Source organism: Leiobunum rupestre, chromosome 4 (genome assembly GCF_980474605.1).
Source record: "Leiobunum rupestre chromosome 4, qqLeiRupe1.1.hap1, whole genome shotgun sequence".
NCBI lineage: Eukaryota > Metazoa > Arthropoda > Arachnida > Opiliones > Sclerosomatidae > Leiobunum > Leiobunum rupestre.
Window position 1 is genome coordinate 44,201,519 of NC_143387.1, and position 21,431 is coordinate 44,222,949.

A 21,431-nucleotide genomic window follows, 5' to 3' on the forward strand; every position below is an offset into this window, starting at 1 on the left:
CAGACTATTTTTGAATAGAATACACATAATGAGCATCCATAAAAGAGGTTAGCTACATTATCCAGAATTGTCCGAGTGGTCATTCAAGCTGTGAAAGCTGTCAATCAAGTTGTCAGAGATGCCAGTCAGTTTTCACTCGTGAAAATATTGAATACAGGATGAGAGCGGTGGTATTTCGCTCTGTTCTCTGTCTTACTTATACTGACTTACAACAGTGGCGTTTTAGATTTATGCCAAGCCTACCGTATCAACAAGATGGAAACCGTAAGTTTATTTATCCTTGATCCATGCATTATGTATTTCGGATAAAAAGTAGGACCATAAGTGATATAATATCATAAGTATGACACAAAACAATATCGGTTAATGACTGCTTAATCGGGAACTTCCAATGGTGAAACTCGTCATTGCGTTTTTCTCTTTTTTTTTGGAAAAAGTATTGCTTTGTTAAGTTGATAGCAATAAATAGGAGCCAAATTTTCAAATTCGAACTACCTAACCTCAAAAAAAAAAGTTTATATATAGGATAGCTGAGGTGGATTTTGAGGTAACATTTCTATTTAGGAAAACCATAATGATAATTTCAAAGCAATAGACGTTGGAAAGCGAATGACAAAAAACCGTCGAAATAACGTTTAATACTTGGTTTCCACTAGAGCGCGTCATAATGCATTTTTTGCGCGTCCAAACGTTTGTACGTCCCAAAGTTGAGTGACGCGCCGTTACGCGCCCTAGTGGAAACCAAGACTAAGAAGAAAGTGAAATATTTTTCACGCACTAGGTCGGTGTCATTTGAGATGTCAATCCGTCAATGCGTTTAACTAGCTACTTATTACCCCGCTCTTTGGACCGCCTTACGTACGGGGGGAGGGGGGCTTCGCGCGACAATGGCCGACGAAAACCTTTAAGTAATAAGTCAAACGATCCAGTAATAATAGGCTTCCAGCTTTCTGACGCTTACACCCTCTTACAAACGAGACGTTATTAGGGCTCCCTTTTCGGTCGGGCTGGCCTCGAAGAAAGGACATTGAGAAATGGGTTCGCTCTTCCCCTTTCCGGGAGCCACGCAGCGAGAACGCCGTCCCGGATCGCCAAATACTCGCGTCAATTGTGTCAGCTCTATTTATTACCCACTTGGTGAATGATCACTTACAAACGCTCGGTTTATATATTATTCCCATTTGCTAGAGGGCTTTCCCCGCGCGTTGGCAAGCCACTGAAACTTCGCTTCAGAAAGGTCACCTACAGTAGGCTGTCCGAGATAACGCGTTTTGCCTTTTTTCCTCCCGACCTTGTTGCCATTTTTCCTGTCTTTTGCGCGGTGGCCCACCTAGGGGAATTTCGGTCTGCGGAGAGAGACGGCTGTATATATCTCCCGTGTCTTTTTATCCTTACTAGTCATCATTAAACTTATGTTGACAAGCATCCAGCTACTTGAGCCAGCCTTCGAAGGTATATTCGCTAGCAGGGCCTGTACCGAGCGTGTTACCTCGAAGAGGGGGCTGTCCACCGGACCTCACAGGTTGTCGCGGGGTGCGTCCTCTAAGCGTTTGCCTACTCGATCCCGGACCGAGTCTTTGACGCCGCGATTGCTAGAGTTGATTACTCTAATAAACTCACTCTAGCGAGTTGGTTTATTACCGGTCGCTTATTCGGACTGAATTAGTCAAAATCATATCTAAGTTTCGATGAACGAAAATTTATCCAAAAATGAACGTGGTTGATTTAATAAATATCAAGGAGTGGCATTTAGGAAATAAAACAAAAGGATCGAATTAGTAAGTCTCGTATAGAAGTTTTAATTTGTTGGCTTATAAAAACTGAAGACTTAACGTTAGTGCTAGTCTATCTTGTAGACTGTCGGGCGTGTAATGTTTTAGGAATGTTCCCCGGGGATGACCCTATCGGTATATTTCTTTGGGTCGTCGCCGCGGAATATATTACTTTGAAGCAGATGTAACCTAAGTCTAATCATTGCTTACTCGCTGGACAAGAATTGAAGATCCCGACGGGACGTCTTTCGGCGTAAAACGTGTCTATTTTTCATTCAACTCGAGCGCGGCAAATGTCCCGCTGTTAAAACTCCGCGCCGTAATACCTGCAGCTCGTAGCGCGGGGCTTATTTTAGGCTATTCGAATGGGGTTTCTTCCTTCTTTGGTGATGTATTGTCGTCGGCCTAAAGGCCGTGGCTGAGGTTTTCGTCCATTTATCTTCAACGCGATTCGTCGTCAACGTCATAGACCAGAAACGCGTTAGTTGATAGGTAACGGTTGTCACGAGTGTATTTGAATGACGTCTGAATTGGCGATCGGATACAAAATAACTTCTTAAAAACGTTACGTAACGTATCAATCCGTTGAAACGAGCTTCCACCCTAATCCGTACCAGTCTATATCAGTTCTTTATACGTACGTGTCTTTGTGGGGGGCCCTCGTACCTATAAACGTTATTCCAGCCAGACAGCGAGCGGCCATGTGTAGTTGAGTGTCATCTTAGGCTCGCCAAACTCGTTTTCTAATTTGGCCTGTCTTTCAAACCATCATACGAATTTACGCGCTTTCAGCCGCCGCAACTTCCAAACGGCTACAATATATACGCCGCGCCGGGACGAAGATTTATCTCCGAAAGCGAGGCGAGTATACGTCGAGGAGTTTCCGCGGGGTGCTGAGCTAGCTTCAGATCTGATAGTGGGGGAAATACCGGTACGCAAAATTAATTAGAAATTACGACGCTTTATTTTTTGGTGGGTTAATGTTTATTGCGTAATATCACCATGGTAATACTTAACAGATTAAGAGACAAATAATTTAAAAATATTGATGAGAGTAAACTCTCGCAAAGAGCCATCTCTAATGTCGCTAAAAACAAAGTGGCGCTCTTTAATTCCGCAGCTTGTTGTTTATGGCAAATAAATAGTCAAGAACGCTTTTCAGTTTTTGACTCGCTGTATTGGATAATTAAAAAAAGTGGAAAAAATAACGATTCACGATAACCTAAAATATGTATTTACATATATAATACCGTTAAAATACATTAAAAAGTTACGTAATAAATTATTAAAATATCCCCTATATACTTAGCATTGATATATATTTAAGTTCAAGTGTTCGTCACGCAAAAGTTACATTTAAAACTTGGTGAATGTAATTCGTATTGGCAGGTGAAGTTTAAATACATCACGTCAGACGAGAAACTATATATTTCATAATTCAATTGCTTTTACATGATGCTACACGGAAAACGCGCTTAAATGTATCCGCAACTTATAACGTAGGTGGTGCTATTCAGCGTGATATTCACAAAATAATACATACTACTTATAAAAACATAAAGGCAATAATTTACGCTGGTTCGATGCAAAAACTCTGAAGCAATTAATATTTTTTAAACGTAAATGATTTTGCCGTCTTTGATAAGCTACTTACAACAAATTTATCTTGACTTAACGTTAAAATAACTCGAAAAAAGAGCGCGTAACGTTTAATTCAACCTCACCACAATACTGCTTTGTGCTCATTTAAGAGTCGCGGGAATGTAGTTTGTACGACGCGCTCTTAAAAGCGAATGTTTTACGAAATGTTACACGCTTTATAAGCACGTGTTGATCGTTCTTTTAATCTTGCAAGTTTTGCACTTGACCTGACAACACCAATGGAAAGTGCAACTGCATCTTTCAATTTCTTCGCGCACTTCTGTCCTGTAGCCCCGACCGCAACACATGAGGTCGCACCCGTCGACGCCGATCGACGACTCGTTGCACTGTCGCCCAATCGTGCCCGTCACTCCCAATTTAGGATTGGGCACGCAAAAGTCTGGAGAGTTTTCGAAGTACACCAGGTCTTTCCTCGAGGGAGCTTTGTGCTCCGGGTGATACGGCTTTAGCTGAAAACGAAACTTCCGGCGGAAGCGACGGAAGCTGCCCTGATTCGTCATTTGAACCCGAGACGCGCCATCGAATCGTTCCTTCAGGTTGTTTCCAACCTCGCGGAAGGACGCCAGTCTCATCCAACACGTCTTGACCGTACACGATCCAGACATTCCGTGGCACTTGCACTCGCGCCGAAGCTCCGAAGAAACGTGCTATTCATCAAAAAGAGATATATGTAAATATATACGTATTATAAACTTCGAAACATCTACAAATTCTTTTAACGTCAAGGGTTCCAATTAAGGTTGGAGACATTTTTCTCGAAATCAAGGTAAGAATATTCAACTTTCTAAGACGTTTATCGAACACGAGTATTCCGTTCCATATAAATCTTAAAAATATGTAAATATTTGGGTTAATAAAGTGCCATACCTGCCTGACGATTACGACCAAGTTAATTCGTTTATCTCCCTTTGTTTAATAGCTATAATTTAAAGGTCACTGATAAAACGTTTACAGCTAAGTAGTCATCCAGACTTTAACTGTCTATTTTATGTTTATCTTAAATTTTAATGGGATATCATAAGTTTCCCACAAACATTTGCTCTCAACATTGCCCGACCGGTAGCACCATCGTAAAGAGTGGATTTTTAACTAAAATTTGGCTTCTAAAGCTAGGCGCCTACTGGCTCTCCGTTTCGTATCCGTCCTGCCTTCCACAAGGCATTGTTTCTGTTACGAAGCCAAGGCTTGTGAAAGGTACGAAGAGCTGTGAGCGCCTGGCCTTAGTAATTGCAACGGATGGCTCTTCGAATGATAAATCGCGTAGGCTTTGGTTCGTCCACGATCAAATGACAGTTGAATATCCTAGGTCGACAAACTTCTGATATTAACAAACGCGATTAGAGTCTTGGGGAAAAAAAGCAACGAGGGTTTACCATTCTCCCGGCTTCGTTGTTGTGAAGGTTGATGATGAAACGGATGTCTCTTCCTCTTTCGGCGGCGTCCACGAAGGAGCGAGAGAATTTGTATCCGAATTCGGCGTTGTCGCTGCAGCCTCCCCATTCCCAATCCACGTCCGCGTGAGCCGATCCGGACATTCCGTGGCTGGATATCATCGGGGCCACCTTGGAAGCCACCGCCGAAGGCGCTCCCGTTGTGGAGCTGCTCCGTCGGACGCCGCCGGCGACGTTTGCCCCTCCAGTTCCCCTGTAGTCGCAGGTGCAAGTGTCTATAATGCCTTCGCTGCAAGCTCTGGAAACCGCGTGCGCTACTCCGGCGCTCGTGATGGCGTACACGAAAGACGCTTCTCGACAAGCTGCGTTCGTAAAAACAAAATATGGTCAATCACTTTCATTTCTATCTTAACGCGACAAATTTTTCATTTCAAATTTTGAAAATGTTGAATGGCGTGATATTATTTTAATATCACATTTTAAAACGTGGTTATCCAGCTCGCTCAGGGAGTTTAACCTTAGCAGGGAAAGTCTATAGCTTCCACCACGAGTATTGATGGAAGCTAAACAATAACTGCTTATAGGTATGTGAAAGAAAACTTAATGGAACGACTCTTCCGTTAAATATTAAAACATTTTAAAATATTACCGGTATACGTTTTAAATATTGGTCATCTAAATTATAAACAGTAGTTTTTGATACGCGGAACCGTTTTGAGCGAACGCGCCGGTAGACCGTCGCTAGTGAGTCAATGAGATATATAGATACGCGCCCAGAACTTTAGATTAGAAAGACATTTTGTAAAAAGATAAATGTTTATGGGTTTTAGATGTGTCGGACAGTCTTAAGACCACTAGGGGAGAGACCTCGCTTATCTTAATGTATTTTCTCGGCGAAGATTTCTTATCCGCATTATAGAAAGTCTATGAACCCTGTTTTGTAAGCAATTCTATTTTCTCTGGGGACATTGTCAGAAACCCAGGATGGCCGTGCTCGTAACAATTAAGGTCAAAACATTTTCTAGGATTTATTATATCTTAGGACAAATTTAGGAGTATATGGCATGTGTTTTATTTCAGCTAACCGCGTCTTAACGCTAGAGCCGCGGGGAGTTTAGACAATTTTGTTGAATCGCTCTATATTATACGCATGGCCACGTTTTAAAGAGTCTAATTTACTGGACCTGCGTGTCCTAAGTACGCGTTTCAAATAGTTTAAAATCGCAAAATGCTCGTCTGTAAAATATTGTTTTAGGGCCTACAAAAACGTGGTATCAATTCACGGGTTTCGTTTTCGTGTAAGCAGCTGTGATCACTGAAATAAGGAAATATGATTTACGATACAGTTTTCTCGGGTATATATATGTTTTGTTTTTGATTCATTTTGTTCGATTCAACGAAACAAATTTTAATTATCCGTATCGTAGCTCGTATTTGTTTTAAAAGTAAATCCTGGTCTGGAAAAAAAGGGCGATTCGCCGTGTCTAACGCGAGAGCGAATGCTTTAAAGGTGGCTAACTCGTAATTGAAAAGCGCTAATTACGTCATCTCAACATGTCCGGCCGAGAAACGCCACCAACCATTACGCGTACCCGCGCGCGGAGAGGGAAGAAAAGGTATAACGCGTACCACACCTGCCTTTATCATTATTATTAAATACCTTTCCGAAGACGAAACGCGTCTGGCCAGGCCGATCCCCGTTATTAACGTAAACGTCTCTTGACAAGCTAATGGCCTTAAATACGGGTTGCACGCGCGTGAAGTAAATTAAATATAGTTCTGCATAAAACCACCTACGCGTTTTAGCCGCAGCGCCGTTGAAATTTTCCACGCTCGCCGGTTTTTCCAAGTTTGAAGGGTAATAAAGGGAGATTACCCGAGCGAAAGCTCCGCCGTTCGTAATAGATTTTCTCCGTTTCCATTCTTCACGGTGAGAGAAATCTCGAACGGAAGTAATTGGAAATAGCGTGAGAACTTAACCCATAACGATTCGTGGAAGTTTTTTGTTATTATATTTGCCTTTCGTGTTTAAGGTGGCGCTTCGAGGGAAACGGAACAAAAGGGACGAGAATTATAGTTGAAGGTGTAAATTTCACAATGTGACTAGATTCGAGGATTTTGTTCGAAGCTATCACGTCATATCCTCCAATTATTTCACGAACTCCAACGATTTGTACTCTCGTCCGCCTGGCGGGAAAAATAATAAAATGACTAAGAGGTCTTTCTCGTCATTTTTACCTCTCCGAGGGGACTTTGTACCCTAGGAGGGGTTATACAACCACCGTGTCTGTCTGTCTGTCTGTGGGTCTGTCTGTCAGGCCTGCGAACGCGTTCGCATTTTCGGGGCAAAGGGTAATCACTGCGTACGCAGTTTCTTAGAATAAGGGAAAAGGTTTTTCCAAAAGCGCCCTCTTTTTGTCATTGGGTGTAGTATAATTTTTTAATCGGCCGGGATTCGAACCCGAGCCCTCTTGCACGACAGGTGAGCGTTCTACCGCAGAACCACGGATACAGTTACGCTTCACTGAAAATTAAAAACTCTTCCGAGGAGAGGTATATTTTGGCTTGCCAACTTGTTCAATTCGTAAATAAATCGACGCGACAAAGAACTGCGAAATTATCTCGTTTAAGACCTTTAGCTTAGAAAAATTACTTTAAATAAAAAAGGTGATGCAATTTTTACAATTTTATAATCGTGAGCGTCAGAAGGTTTCGATGTAATACAAACATTAGGACATTCTAAAACAAATCTAAGACACCGATCACGCTGTCAACCAATATCTAAAAGATGAAGTTTAAATTCTTTTATTCTTATAAACTAGCCTAAATTCACGAAAATGGTAGATCAAATTTTATTCCAAAATTATATCCAAAATTTGGCAGATCTAATTTCGACTTCGATTCAAAATTACAATCCAAAGTGTAGGAAATTAAACTGTATTATGTTTTGATCAAAATTATTTAATCCAAACAGAATTGTATTCAAAATTTGGACATTGGGTCGAGTAATATTCGTAAGGGTGTTAAGTAAAATTTTATATTTTTAAAGTAAGCCAACTCTTGCAAAATTTGAAATGAATTTGGATGCGCGATATCGTTGTAAAATGTTGTTTCTCACCTTTATGAACTATCTTTCCAAAAATGGACTTTCCTCTGGAGTAGTCCAACGTAGGACAGTTCCATTTTCGATTTCTGAATTGATACTTGCACTCGCTGATGGCCAAGCGCAGACCTTTGGCGATCGCTATTAAGGAACCGGGATTGGCCTTCACCAACCTTCTCTGTTTGCGTCGAAGAGGAACGTTAATGCCCATGTAGTCGCGGCTGGCCGTGATGGAATTTGACTGTTGCCGTTGTTGCGACTGCTGGAACTGCAACTGCATTTGTTGCTGAAACTGGAACGTTTGCGGATTGTTATTGCTGGCTCTGTTCGACGCTTCCGGTCGGAAATCAGGAACGTAAAGGTTGGAGTGACCGCTAAAGTGATCCGCCGAAGAAAGCACCAGATTATTGGGCTCGCCAGAGTGAGCGATTCCCCTGCAAATGGACAAGAACAAATTTCACATTTCTATACGTAAACCTTTCGTGGAATATATGTTCTCCCTAAAATCTCAACATTCTTACTAGACAGTTTCGTAATGATAATGTATTTGATGTTAGAAATTTAATCAAATCTTTTATTTAGACTTATTTGTTAAAAAAGAAATATAAAAATGTATTCATTTATAAAAAATATTACTAAACACGAATCATGTTAAGGCATTACGGTAAAAACGTATTCATTCCACTTTTAAATTACCCTCTTACGAAGCTCTATCTAAATAGTTTTTTTTTATCAGAATCGAAAATAAAGCCCTAAATAGGCAGTAGCACTCTACGAGGGATTACACAATCCAGAGAGAGCCGGGTTAATGTATAGCCTTTAAATAAATTTATGGTAGAAATAGAATGGGTCTGAGTATATTGTGTAAGGATTACGGATCTTCTAGAGAATTTAGCTTCCTTTCTTCAAGAATGTTATATTAGGTACCGGTCTTGGCGAGCTTTTTCCCGGGAAGCCGTGTACGAACACTCTGGCGAAGCATCTGCCGCCAGAAATCCCTGCCTGCCCTTTTGTACAGTTTGTTCAGCTTGAAAAATTGCCGGTATTGAGTTCCCTAATGGACTCGCTATTTAGATAGCACTTTTTTCACGTAAGAAGAGGGAAGTCAGCGTAAAAAGTTTCTCCATTTTTTTACGAATACCCGACAATAATAGGCGAAATTTATGCCACTGAAAAATCCATTACAGTTTGTATTTCAATCAGTCTGTAACTATACGGGGGAGAGTATTTTGGAGGGTTTTTCGAGAACGAACTTCTCAACCGACATAAGGATGAAATATCACGAGGGTTTTAAATTTAAGTAGTTCTATATATTTAATTCATTTTTTCATGTTTTGCATTCGAACGATTAATTATCTTTGTTTACGTTAAAACGAATTATAAATTATATAGGCCTATGAACTTTTAATATTTATGGAATCCGACCGAAGTATACATTTAATTTATTTAAACGAATGCAAAAAAAATAATTTTGTTTAAAATAGCTAATGCAATTTTTTTTTAATACTTAGAAATATTGTATCCCGCATTTATTCTTACTGTAGTTTGATATAAGCTTAACTGTAAAAATCAGTCATATTTAACTGTTTATTAAATCTTGTTTGAGCGTGAAAGTCTGTCTTGAAAAATATGACTTATATGAGGCTTATTTGAGTATTTTAAAAAAGTATTACAAAAACATTTGGGTTGTAATTTTTATTTCAGACGAAATTATTCCTTAAATAAGCCGTAATTCTATTTTATATTTATTTCCAACCTCCTATTTGATAGGTAACAAAAATTACGATTGATACTACTATCAGATGCTTAGAGACTACTAATTAAAAATAATAAATTACGTTTAATTCAAAGTGGAAATATCACTAGCGCCAAATTATGCAACACGAGCGGTGTAAAATGCGGGCCTTCATTTTGATATCCGAAATGAAAGGCAAGGCAAATAGTCCTCTGTAGTGTAGCAAACTTGGAAAATAGGACGATGTGGCTGGCGTATTACGAAGGGAAGTTTCTGTTATATGTAATGTCGATTTTTTATATATTTTTTTTGTTTGCGGCCCCGATGAAAGAAAAGGCAATTTCTCAAGTTCCCTTCTAGCGATGAACCGATGACACGATCATTCTTCAAGCGAAGGCAAAAAAGTAATAGAAAACCTTTTCAAAAGAAAGATATCTTCTTTTATACATACACAGAGCAAGTTTTTTACGTTTTTTTTCTCTTCGTTGCGAAAATACGCGCCTTTCTATTATTATGATTATTAATTCAAATTTTTAATAAAGCGTAGCTTTAACCCAAATTATTTTCCAAAAGAAAAAATATCAAAAACATTTTTCTTTTGTTGAAATACGACGTAAAAGATTTTAATATTCGTGTATACGTAAAAACATACACGATACAAATCGAGTTTTTATCTGAGTTTTCTTTTGTAGTTTTTCCGAATATAATAAAAGATATATAAAAACAACCCTTCAACGTGCAATACGACTAATCCGATCAAATATTTTCTTAAAATGTTAAGTTTAACTACTTCCGACAAATGACCGGTCGTTGCGTATTTTAAAATATTTCAATATTAAAAAAATTAAAAAATTTGATATGGATATCATTATTCACTACGTTGAGATATGACAGTTTTGGTTTAATTAATATAAATATAAATTAAAAACACCATTATTGCATTTATTAAAAATGATAAATAAAATTATATTTGGTAAATATACCGAAGCTTTCTTAGAAATGCAATTAAATACCAATTAAATCTAAATTACAGATAAGTTTATTCGCTCTTACTGCGTTTATGATTCTATTAATATAAATAATCGACAGAAATATTTAAATATAAATTTAATATTTGCTTTTAACCGTTAATTAAAATTAGAATGGAAAATATTACTGATCTACGAAATTAGTAGTTAATGACAGGCGGCATATTTTACGAATGTAACGTGTTATTAAAAAAATTGGAAGATGTCCATATTAGGTAAAATATTTCGGATGAAAAACATTTAATTACTAGTTTTCGGAGTAGCAGTGTCGAAATATCACGCGGCATACCCCAAAGCGTTTGCCAAAATGAAACATTTTCTTACTTAACTCGAGTCGTCGAAAGTGGGCAGTATGCCTATTAAAAGGACTAGTAGTCAAGGTTAATAAAAAAATTTCCTCCGGGCAAATTACGCTTTTAAAATCCAAATTAACGCGTTTATAGGCCATTGTTCAGAGCCTCACCGCTATTTTTAACATCGCTATAGACACATCGGCGCCTCGTCATTCACTCACTAAATCTAAACTTCATTCTTGAATATTTTAATTAGGGTTTAGTTGAATCTGCGATACAAGGGATACTATTATTTTTATATATTTTCGTAGAAATTAAACCAAATTACATAAAAACAATTCCGCAGTTATAGCGTAAGAGATCTACCATTTTCCAATATAGAGTCGGGTTTCAATCAAAAACCATAAATATCATCTGTCGGATGTGACTTAGCAACACGGAAAATATAATAAAAATTGCCTAAAAACTAAGGCATTTATCGCGGATATACTTTTATCCGCCATTTTCCAAGATGACGTCGAATTTCAATTAAAAAAAATTGATACGGTGTGTGAGGAAATCAGCCAAATCGGCCAAACGTTACTTAAAGGCATCCACTATTTACAAGATGGCACCGGATTTCTACCAAATTATAATCTCAGCTAAATCCGATAAATATTATACGGCAGCTATTGCGACAGGAACATTTAGGGTTTTCTATCCGCCATTTTCCAAGATGTCGTCAGATTTCAACGAAAAACAATCATCTGCCGGGTGTGACCAGGCCACGCGGAAAATTTCAGTCAAACACGTTTAAAAATAAAGATATTGACGGAATTTCAATATTTGGGAATACTCTATGTTAACAAATTTACTCGTCCGTAATAAAAGTCAGGGACGTCATTTGGGTAGGGCAAGGGGGGGCATTGCCCCCCCCCTGGATTTCTATGATCTTAAAATGTTCATGCATATCTTGGGAAATTTTTGGTTCTCGCTATTATCCTGAAAATCAATAGCAAATATGCAATAACTATTTCGATTAAAAATCCCAAAAATATGAAATTTGATGGGTTTTTGTCCTTTTAAAAAACTGGTTTTCCGGAGCTCTATAGTTCTGCCCCCTCCTGTAAAATCCTGAAATGACGTTCCTGATAAAAGTAAACAAATAGTTTTATTACAGTAGGAAAACACTAAACATACTAAAGGCAATGACGGTGAACAACACGAAACGCGAGCCTCCAACAAAGTTAGTATATAGCCCAGCGAGATATCATTATATTCGAAATTATTTCCATTAATTTTCGTCATACGTAATAACGAGCTTATATTTCTCATAAACGTGTGGCGATAAACGATCGCTATTGTAACTGTCGCGTAAATATTTGTAAAACGCAATTAAAAGCGACAGATATTTTTAAGTATAGTGGCGGTAGTATGAATCCTAGCTCGTAATTTACATGGAGGCTCGATTAATTAAATCATTTTCTCGAAGGTTTTTTTCTCTCCGCTGTCTCAATTAAACTCTCTTCTTCGGAAATAATTTCGCAATGCCATAAAATGGGCATTAAGATCGGCGTAGGCCTAATAGAGACGTTTCGGTGGGTGCAGTTTGTTTGAAATCTTCCATTAGAAGCCATTTCGTGATACCTTCACCACCTCAAACCGGTTTCGAAGAAGGACCACCCAATCTGACACCTTTGCAGATTACCTATATATTATTAAGAGTTTTTTCTATCAATTTGCCCAAAGTACTCGAATAATAAATATTTTTTTTAAGAGAAAACTTTGCAGTTCGAAAACTATTAAGAAAAAGCTGATGGAGGGGGAAAGATTTCTCGAGGGGATGTTTTTAGAAAAATTTACGCCTTACCAATTTACATAGACGATCTAAAATTTTATTTGTTTATTCATCTCACCCTGGTTAAAAGGAATTTTGTCGTAATTACGTTAAGTCGGTCCCGTATATACTGGAAAAAGTTCGATAATTTTCTCGAAATACCGCGAAAAAATATTTACGGCAATGCTTTAGGAACTTATAGACAAAGCAATGGGTTTTGGAACAACGTTGGAGGTCTCTCTATTTTGGACTGATTATAGGACGTTTCGTAACGATTTTCGGGTGCTATAATTGCGCGGGCCCAAGGCGACATTTCCACCGCTGACCTGATACTTATATTTAGACTGGTATCAGGCGGCGTTAATGAATAATAATGGGAAAGTTCAATATCTATATATCTCAGGGGAATTTTTCTCGACGTCACAGAAATATCTCTTTACGTATAGTCGAATTGTCGATATGAATATTTTCAGAAATAATTGATATCGAAGTTATTGAAGTCATTGAAATTGGCTCGCAAATTGCCGGGTGTTAAATCGAAGTTGATTTTACGTTAAATTGCACTATATTGTGGGTATTAATGGGGCTGCCCTCTATTAGGAAAAGAAGCCGCTTGTCGGGGAAACTAAAGTTTTTGGTTTTGCTGTCTTGCAGCGCGCGAAATTTTAAACCGATAGGATTGAAGGGAAGTTCCGTAACAAAAATGCCTCGAATATGGTAACTTCGATTCATTTACTACTGATCTTACTCAATACTATTTTCTCCGAAGCTAATTCGAACATTTTCGCAATTAAATAAAATTTAATTAAACTTCTATATTGAACATTTTTTGTTAGTTATTCGTGAAAATTTTAACCTAACAAAAACATTGTTGATAGACTTCTCACGACAGTGGAGGTCGTCATCGGTACAATTACTTTAGTTTTACACCCGCTTAAAACCTTGACCAGCGGTCGGACCTAAACGCGTCGCTTCTACTCTAACGCTCTCTATCATTGATCGGTCTTGAACCACTTCAGATTTTATTTAAGAAAAATTAAAGTGAATTGTTTGTTTTATCTCAAAAGCTCTTGTCTTTTAGTAAGCTGAAATGAACTCGACAAAATCTGACAGATTCGCAAAGAGAGAGATTTGTCCCATTCCGGTGGTGTCCGCGGGTGTCCGCGGCCGAAGATGAAACGATTAAAAACGTCGGAATGAGCTCATCAGTCAAACGCGGCGGCGCTGAGAATGCGAAGCGGACGCCTTCTTCATCATCAACTATTAAAAACACCTTCCGCGTAAACGGCGCGCGGCACTCGAAGGCGCGATGTGACCAGGCCTATCTCACCCTCGGGAATCCGCCAAATGGACCACCCTGCCTCTTCGATTTTAATAAAGACGTTAGTCCTAATCATAGGTTCTGGAAGCCCGGTTTCGCCGTCGGCGGTCAGCCAACTCCCTCCCCCCCCCCCCTCGCCTCGATCTACACGCGCGGGGTACCTTAATCTTAGGTATGGCGTACCGTATATACGTAGGGATATTTATTCCAACCCCTGAGAGACTAGCGGATGTCAGAGTCAGAAAATTACCCCACTGAAGGTGTTCGGATAATATAGACTTTAAGTTAGTCCCCAACGCGTTCGTTTTACCTCTATCATGGCGGCCCTGCAGAGAGGGGGGGGGGGGGAGAATGCAAAGAGTCTTCTGCAAAAACGAAGGCGGTGTTTTTTCAACCCCTGATTAATGCATTTTAGAGAGGGGGGGACACGCTTTCTTAGATTTAACCCCCTTAATTTTTCTACTTTTTTTCCACGTATGTCTATTCTTTGTAGTCGAGTTTGTTGTCCGGCGCAATTCTGGAACGAATGCGTCCGGCATTCCACGATGCTATCCACGGAAGCCTACGAGAAGAAGTTTCGGCGCGAGGTTCGGGAGTAGCCTCGACCGCCGCTCCTGGAGCGATTCCGTCTACACAAAGACCTTCCCATCAACGTTGAGATAACTGTGTTTAGTTTTTCCCCTTCTTTCGGTTCGTCTGTCGCCTTCCGTTGTTCCTTCCATTCGCTTTTTTTCTTCCCTTTAAGAGGTGGGATTTTTTAACACGTCGCGAATACCATTGTGTGATTTTAAGATGATCGTAATAGGTTTATTTGAGCAATTGTAGTATAAGAAATTAAGTATTGAGTTGAGCTCTTAACATTCATCAGTCGTCTCCTTCCCCCCCCCCTGACTCCCCCCTCTTCGTCTTTGGGAGGGTTTTTTTTCCCGGAGAAGAAGCCAGCGCGGTCTCGGCCAGTAATTTCTAGTTTGGAGCCGAGATTTCGGTGGTGGGCTTTCTCAAACGCTAACACGTTTTTACTCCGCAGTGAAAGTCTGTCACGACTGGTCCGCCGCTGTAACGCGTGATCAGGATTTTAGGCAGAAAATTGGAAAGATTTTTAATTTATACTACCTCGTGTCCAAAAAAATGACGCCGCCAGCTACGCTCGTAGCCGCGGTTCGTCTTCGCTGAAATAATAGTGATCGAAAAAGGGACCGATCCTACATTCCAACATGCCACGACCGACTATCGCGACTCAATTTCGCAACAGTCGAGATACGTGAAACAATTCAAAATAATAAACCTTTAGTATTTGTTTTACATTAGATTGACTAACTACTTTATTTTTAATGTCGCTTTAACCTTCTTTTTATTATATTTATTATATTAATATGGCAATTATGTATGGCACAAAATGTATCTTTTTTGACTCGCTTGACTATCGCTCTCGTGTAGCGATTTGTCAGTGACGTGTATTTTTATTTTTATTCGGCCGTAATCTACTTAATAAATAATTATATAGAAATGTTAGTTAATTTGGTTGAAGTGAGAATCCCATTATTTAGTATAATTTAATAATGGGACCTAAAATCCAGCGTCAAAATCGCAATATAAATTTCTTTTAAAATCCTACTTTTCGGAGGAGCTGTTCCTAATTATTCAATGATATTTACAATGAATTTATTTGGAGAATTTAAATCGTTTTTGCATTAGTTTAGTAAATTTGGTATACATTACCAAGCGTAGACATTCTCGCAACCTGGTAGTACTATAGCGTAAAGTAAAAATCCCTAAATTAATGGGTTTGAGTCTATTTGATCGATTCCCAATGATCGAACGGGTCCCATTTGATCGAACGAAATTTGATGGAAAGCTACTGTAGGGTAAAACTACTAGTTTTTGGGAGTAAATGGAAAAGGCAACGGTGCATACTCGCCTACGGCGCGCGTACATCAACCTAACCTAACCTAACCTAACCTAACCTAACCTGACCCTATTTATATATATATATCAAAAACAACGGGCTGTTATCGTCGATGTCATAAAAAATTCCATCATATAGTGTATAAAGTAAAAATCTCTTCATCTTTGTGGCTTAATACAGTTAAAGCAATTAATTTTTCCATCTTTATTCCTTCTGCACTTAAGCAATGAATTATTCCATCATTATTCCTTCTGCACTTAAGCAATGAATTATTCCATCATTATTCCTTCTGCACTCCATATTGACATTCGGTAAAATAAAAACATACCAACTGGTACTATAAATACTTTTGAATTCGATCAAATAGTATTCGATCATTTGAAGGTTCGATCTTATGAAACAAATGACAAATGGGATTCGATCAAATGGAATTTCGATCAATTGCAACGTATAATGATCAACTGTCGATCACATATTTTTCGATCAAATGGACCAACACCAATTAATGTAATGCCATTTAATTTAATCAGTGACGCTTAGACTGAAACTTCGTGGTCAGACACAATTCTTAAAAGTTTTTCAATTCACAAATCCATAAACCATTAGCTAGCGACAACTGGCGGATTAAGTTGACAAAGTCATCCTATAATTATGTTATCATCCAATTTCACCTCATAAAATACAAATTTTAATTTGATTAAACTTAGAAAATCCATAAAAGCAGCATTCGTCCTTTTGCACTTAAGAATTTCGCGAAAGTAAATCTTCTCCAAGGTCATATTTTCGGTTTCAAAGTACTATTTAGTACAATAATAACGGCACGTAGTTTCGGAAATAACCTATCTGTTGCGTTATTCTCCGCGCGTGCAGCTACCACTTTCACTTGAAGCGCGCTTTCAACAAATTGATTTAATTGAGACATTGTTAAATGTATGGGCGAGAGATAAATATCTTCCAAGGTTAATTAATTTTTGATGGCTCAATATATAGTCTACCTCCTTGCGCTGCTAAAGATATATTAGACATTCATTATTTCCTCTATATTAATTTCCTTAATTACTATTTAGACCTTTTGCCACCCGGGGCGCTCGCAGAGTGTGCCGCCCCTATTTCCAGGGATAACTCGTATAGAAAATGTCGCCCCCCACAAAGTGATGCCCCCCTCCTTTGCGACGCCATTGGAATTATGCAAAAGATCACAGTTATATTAATTTCGTTGATTTTCTTTTACAAACTTACCATTTTTTAAAGATTATTCCATAAATGTGACACTTTATATTTTAACTTAGAGCTACTCGCGACACAGACTCCATATTCCTGCTTTTACGCGAATAAAGCTCGGTAAAATATTTCCCAAAAATAAATACTTTTCGATCATTAGGGACTTATGTACAGAATTACAGTACTAAAAGTCTTATTAAGTTTAGCTTTGGACTAATAATCTAATGGACCCGAATCATAAGCAAAACCCAATTCTTCAAATTTCTAGCATTCCTAGCAAGATAATCGAGAAACCTTTCCACCCAAATATAAACCACCTGAATGTGAAATGACGAACAAAAGGCAGTGGTTTCGCTTATATCGCGTTTAATATATTTTGGTAACACTCTTTACAATATCGGACACAGCGGCGCTGCTCCCAAAGAACAAAACAGACAATGTAGATGCCTGTCCAGTAGTTTATTTGTCCAATGAATTCAAGTGTGTCATTGCGATTAAGTTTCCTAATCGAAACACTGTGATTCATATTATTAATTTGGAATGTAATAGAGGATATGTTTCCTTCATGATTTATCGCGGCGCAGCCATATAGTATGTTTTTAACATTCGCTCAAGGCGTATGAGATTGAAATGAACGGCCGGGTTCCGATGATAAAAAAAAAGAAGCCTAATGAAATAAGTGACGTGCCGTGTTATTTTCGTGATAAATGATCTTTAAAATTGTCAAAAGGGGTCAAGCCGATTGTGCTTACGTGTTTCGCTCTTAGTGCCTTTTTGTCGCTGAAATTTATTGGATTATTTGTAACTGTCACACTGATAAACATATTATTCGTACATTATAATCTACAAAAATATATCTGTAGTTTACCTTGGGGTCTAACTTTGAACAGCATACGCGGGAAATATTAATTAATTTCCTTAAATACACGAGAAAAGGTAATTTAACAAGATTATGATTCGCGTTATAAGGTTTTCCGTAAATCTTGAAATTTCATATGTTGGAAATTACGTTTTTAAATCCACAATCTAGAAAACCATTTTTGAACTACCCCAAATTTAAATATAAATATAAAATATAAAAAATACGCAAAATCGTATTTTAACAAGATAGTTGTTATTACTATTATTATATAGAATAACAAAGTTACTTTTGTCATAAAATCTACCCTGAGTGTGTTATATAATATTAATAAATCCGAACTGCATTATACAGTGTAAAAGCTTCAAAACCACCGTATTTGATTTCAAAACGTTTTATGGTATATTGTTAATCCTTGACTGGAATTTAAAAAGTTTTCTTTATTAATGGTAGAAAACATAACGGGTCTTTCGAGAAATATATGAAAACTATAATTAGCTAAAAAAAACCGTCGACAAATCGGATGTAGCGAGCGACTCAAACGTGACTACGCGCTGACTAAAAATGCCTATTATTTCCTGGTGTCCAAAAAATCAGCATAAATTAAGTTTGGTTAAAATCGCGAAAAGCATTTATTTTCTCAAGAATAGTCGTCGAATAATACCGTAAGCGTACGCTAGATAGCGCTTTCGAAGGCTACGCAGTCGGCGAGATTTTCGGAGGTCGAGTCAACGGAGCGTAATAAACACGAAGAGCCCTGCGGTTTTTACGATTTCCTCGAAAACGAACGCGCGCTCCGACAGAAAAGTGGTTCTCGCGCCTTTTTCTCGCGCCTACGGTTGTCGAAGGCGTTCGTGATCGGCGACCATTCTCGATTTCCCCCTCTCTTTCTCGCCGGAAATGAACGAACAGGTGTAGTAACTCATACCTCTCGCCTTTCGTTTCATCAGTCTCGCGCATGTTGTATTGATCAAAACTTTCGGGTAATTACCGGGTACGAGCGGCGTTACGTATAAATATTAGCGTACCTCCCTTCCACCCCTCGCTCTCTCTCTCTCTATGGCTCAACCGAACCTCCTCGTGCAAAGAGAGGAAAAATAATCGTTTCCCTTTTACTGATTATTTGGAGAGAGCCTAATGGCACTTGGAAACAACAGCGCGTAATTAAACTTCGCCGGCTTCAGTGGCCGACTTTCAATTTAACCGCGGCGAGTCAGAGCGTTGTTTACCTTTTTCACTCAATAATCGAGAAAACTGAACAATTTTGTTAAAGGGAACTGTTATATATTATTTTATATTGTAGCTTACTTTTACCCTATATAAAAATGAAATTATTAATTTGAATATTCGAAATTAAGCTGTTTAAAGCCCGGAATATTTCCTTAGTTGGAAAGTCTATAGCTTCGTGGCTTAGTATTGGCGGAAGATAGACCTTCTCTGCTAAGGTTAGACTCCCTTTAAAGACTTTACCTGGTTTGTTTTGTTTTTAACCAAGATTTAACTTCTAATGGATGGCCTTTAAAATTGGTTTTTCGTGTGTTATGATAAAAAAGCGGATAAATGAAGAGTTATTTTCCAAGACTTGTACAGGGTGACCACAGTTCCTATATTTCCTATTTTTTCCTATAATTTAACGTCTTTCCTTTTTTCTCCTCTAATTTCATTAAATTTCCTATAATACCCTATATTTTAACTCAATTGTGAAATAGTTGATATTTTACCCTTGGAAGTCTTCATATTGTCCTAGTTTTTAAAGATGCTTATTTCCAACACTGTTTGCCGATAGTTTTCGACTGTTTCTATCGGTTATCAACTTTATTTTCAATATTATTCCCCCTTTAAATAATTTTGACAACCGTTTTCTCCTATTTCTTCCTTTTTTCCCCAATTTTCTTCCTATATTTTCCTTTTTTCCCCCAATTTTCTTCCTATATATTTACCTATATTTCACTGATAAATTTCCTATAATTCCTTTAAAGGAATTAAAAATATTCCGCGGTCACCCTGCATGTAGCAAAAACGTCATTTCAATTTCGACCAATTAATAATGTTGGTCTTTTACTATAGTAATTCCGCAGATTAACGGGAATCGTTCGAAACCGTCAGGAGCGTTGAAATGGTTAAGCTTATCCTATTCTTCGAAAATGGGTGATAGTGTATTTGGGCAGTGACATTCAGCACCACATTTCCAGTATTCGGCGACAACGCGGGTTCAACGAGTCCTAAACCATTCCTATATAGAGTTGTTCTTCCTATAAAGTTGTTCCAAGTTGTTATTCGTATTTTGAATAAGCGAAGGCATTTATTAGTTAACAAAGATTTAGAATAAGATAGTACTAATTTTAATTATTTAATTAGTAAGACTAAAAACGATTCGCGGTCAATTGGGGAAAGGTTGACATATTTGTAGGTAAAATTCGTGCACGTTTCTACGAATCTTAAGCTATATTTAATTACGAAATTTCGGTGTTATATCAAACGGAATTATTTTACGTAGAATTTTTACTTTGAAACGGTAACAGTAAGTTTAGGGATACAATTCGTTCGGTGATTTAGAACTACGGTGGTGCCTCGGGATTGTAACTTCTCGTAATTTATAAGACAGTCGAGAGTAAAACGTTTTGAGAATTTTAGCTAACTAATCAAACAACTCGTGGCGTGCATAGAGAACAAAGGTACACTGAATAGCGCGTACTTACCACCACCTGGAACCCCTTCCTCTTCCCGAGCCTCTGTTTCTTCCGTTTTTGGCAGCTTGCACCGCCACGAAGGGCATCAGTAAAGTTTGTACCGCTAGGGTCATGACTAGCGTAAAGTTGATCAGAGTCTTGATTGAGAATCGGAGGCGGGTGTGGCGTTTGCGACGCGTCGTGGCGTCCGCACCGCCGCCGCCGACGCGAATAATTGGAGTCTTTCGAGAGCGGTCCCGGACAAATAACCGACTAATCACGCGATTAACGACGCTCGTCTTTAATAGCATGGCCAATATCTCTGGCGGACCTCACCGCGTTCGAGGCACTCGCGACGAAGCCAAGTTGATTCTCTCGATGGCCCGACCGATTGACCTTCGCGGTTGCGTATAGCGTACGATGTCCCGAATCGCCGGATCCTCCTTCATCAGTATGGCTCATGTCAGTGTACCGCGGGCATAGGCGTTTTTTGACCGTTGTTCCGAAAAGGAAAAAAAGTTCCGCACTCGCCGACGAAAGATCACGGACCTTCGGCGTATTTCGGCGGTTCTCGGCCCGAAGTCGGAACTATCGAAAGGTAACAAAGGGAAGCGTGTTCGGAGGGGAAGGTGTCATCCTCGTGTCTATCTCCTCC

The 21,431-nt window shown here is 38.6% G+C and overlaps 1 protein-coding gene across 1 annotated transcript; it reads right to left on the reverse strand.

Annotated features, from left to right (window-relative positions):
• Nucleotides 1–3,589: 3,589 nt before the first annotated feature.
• LOC149947940 (protein Wnt-1-like) lies at nucleotides 3,590–8,226 on the reverse strand. The gene is made up of 4 exons (XM_090171927.1): nucleotides 7,944–8,226; nucleotides 5,074–5,187; nucleotides 4,808–4,962; nucleotides 3,590–4,081 (listed from the first exon to the last, which is right to left on the reverse strand). Exons 1-4 carry the CDS (start codon nucleotides 8,206–8,208, stop codon nucleotides 3,590–3,592), a joined length of 1,026 nt encoding a protein of 341 aa, XP_090028053.1. The 5' UTR covers nucleotides 8,209–8,226.
• Between the last annotated feature and the right edge of the window lie 13,205 nt (nucleotides 8,227–21,431).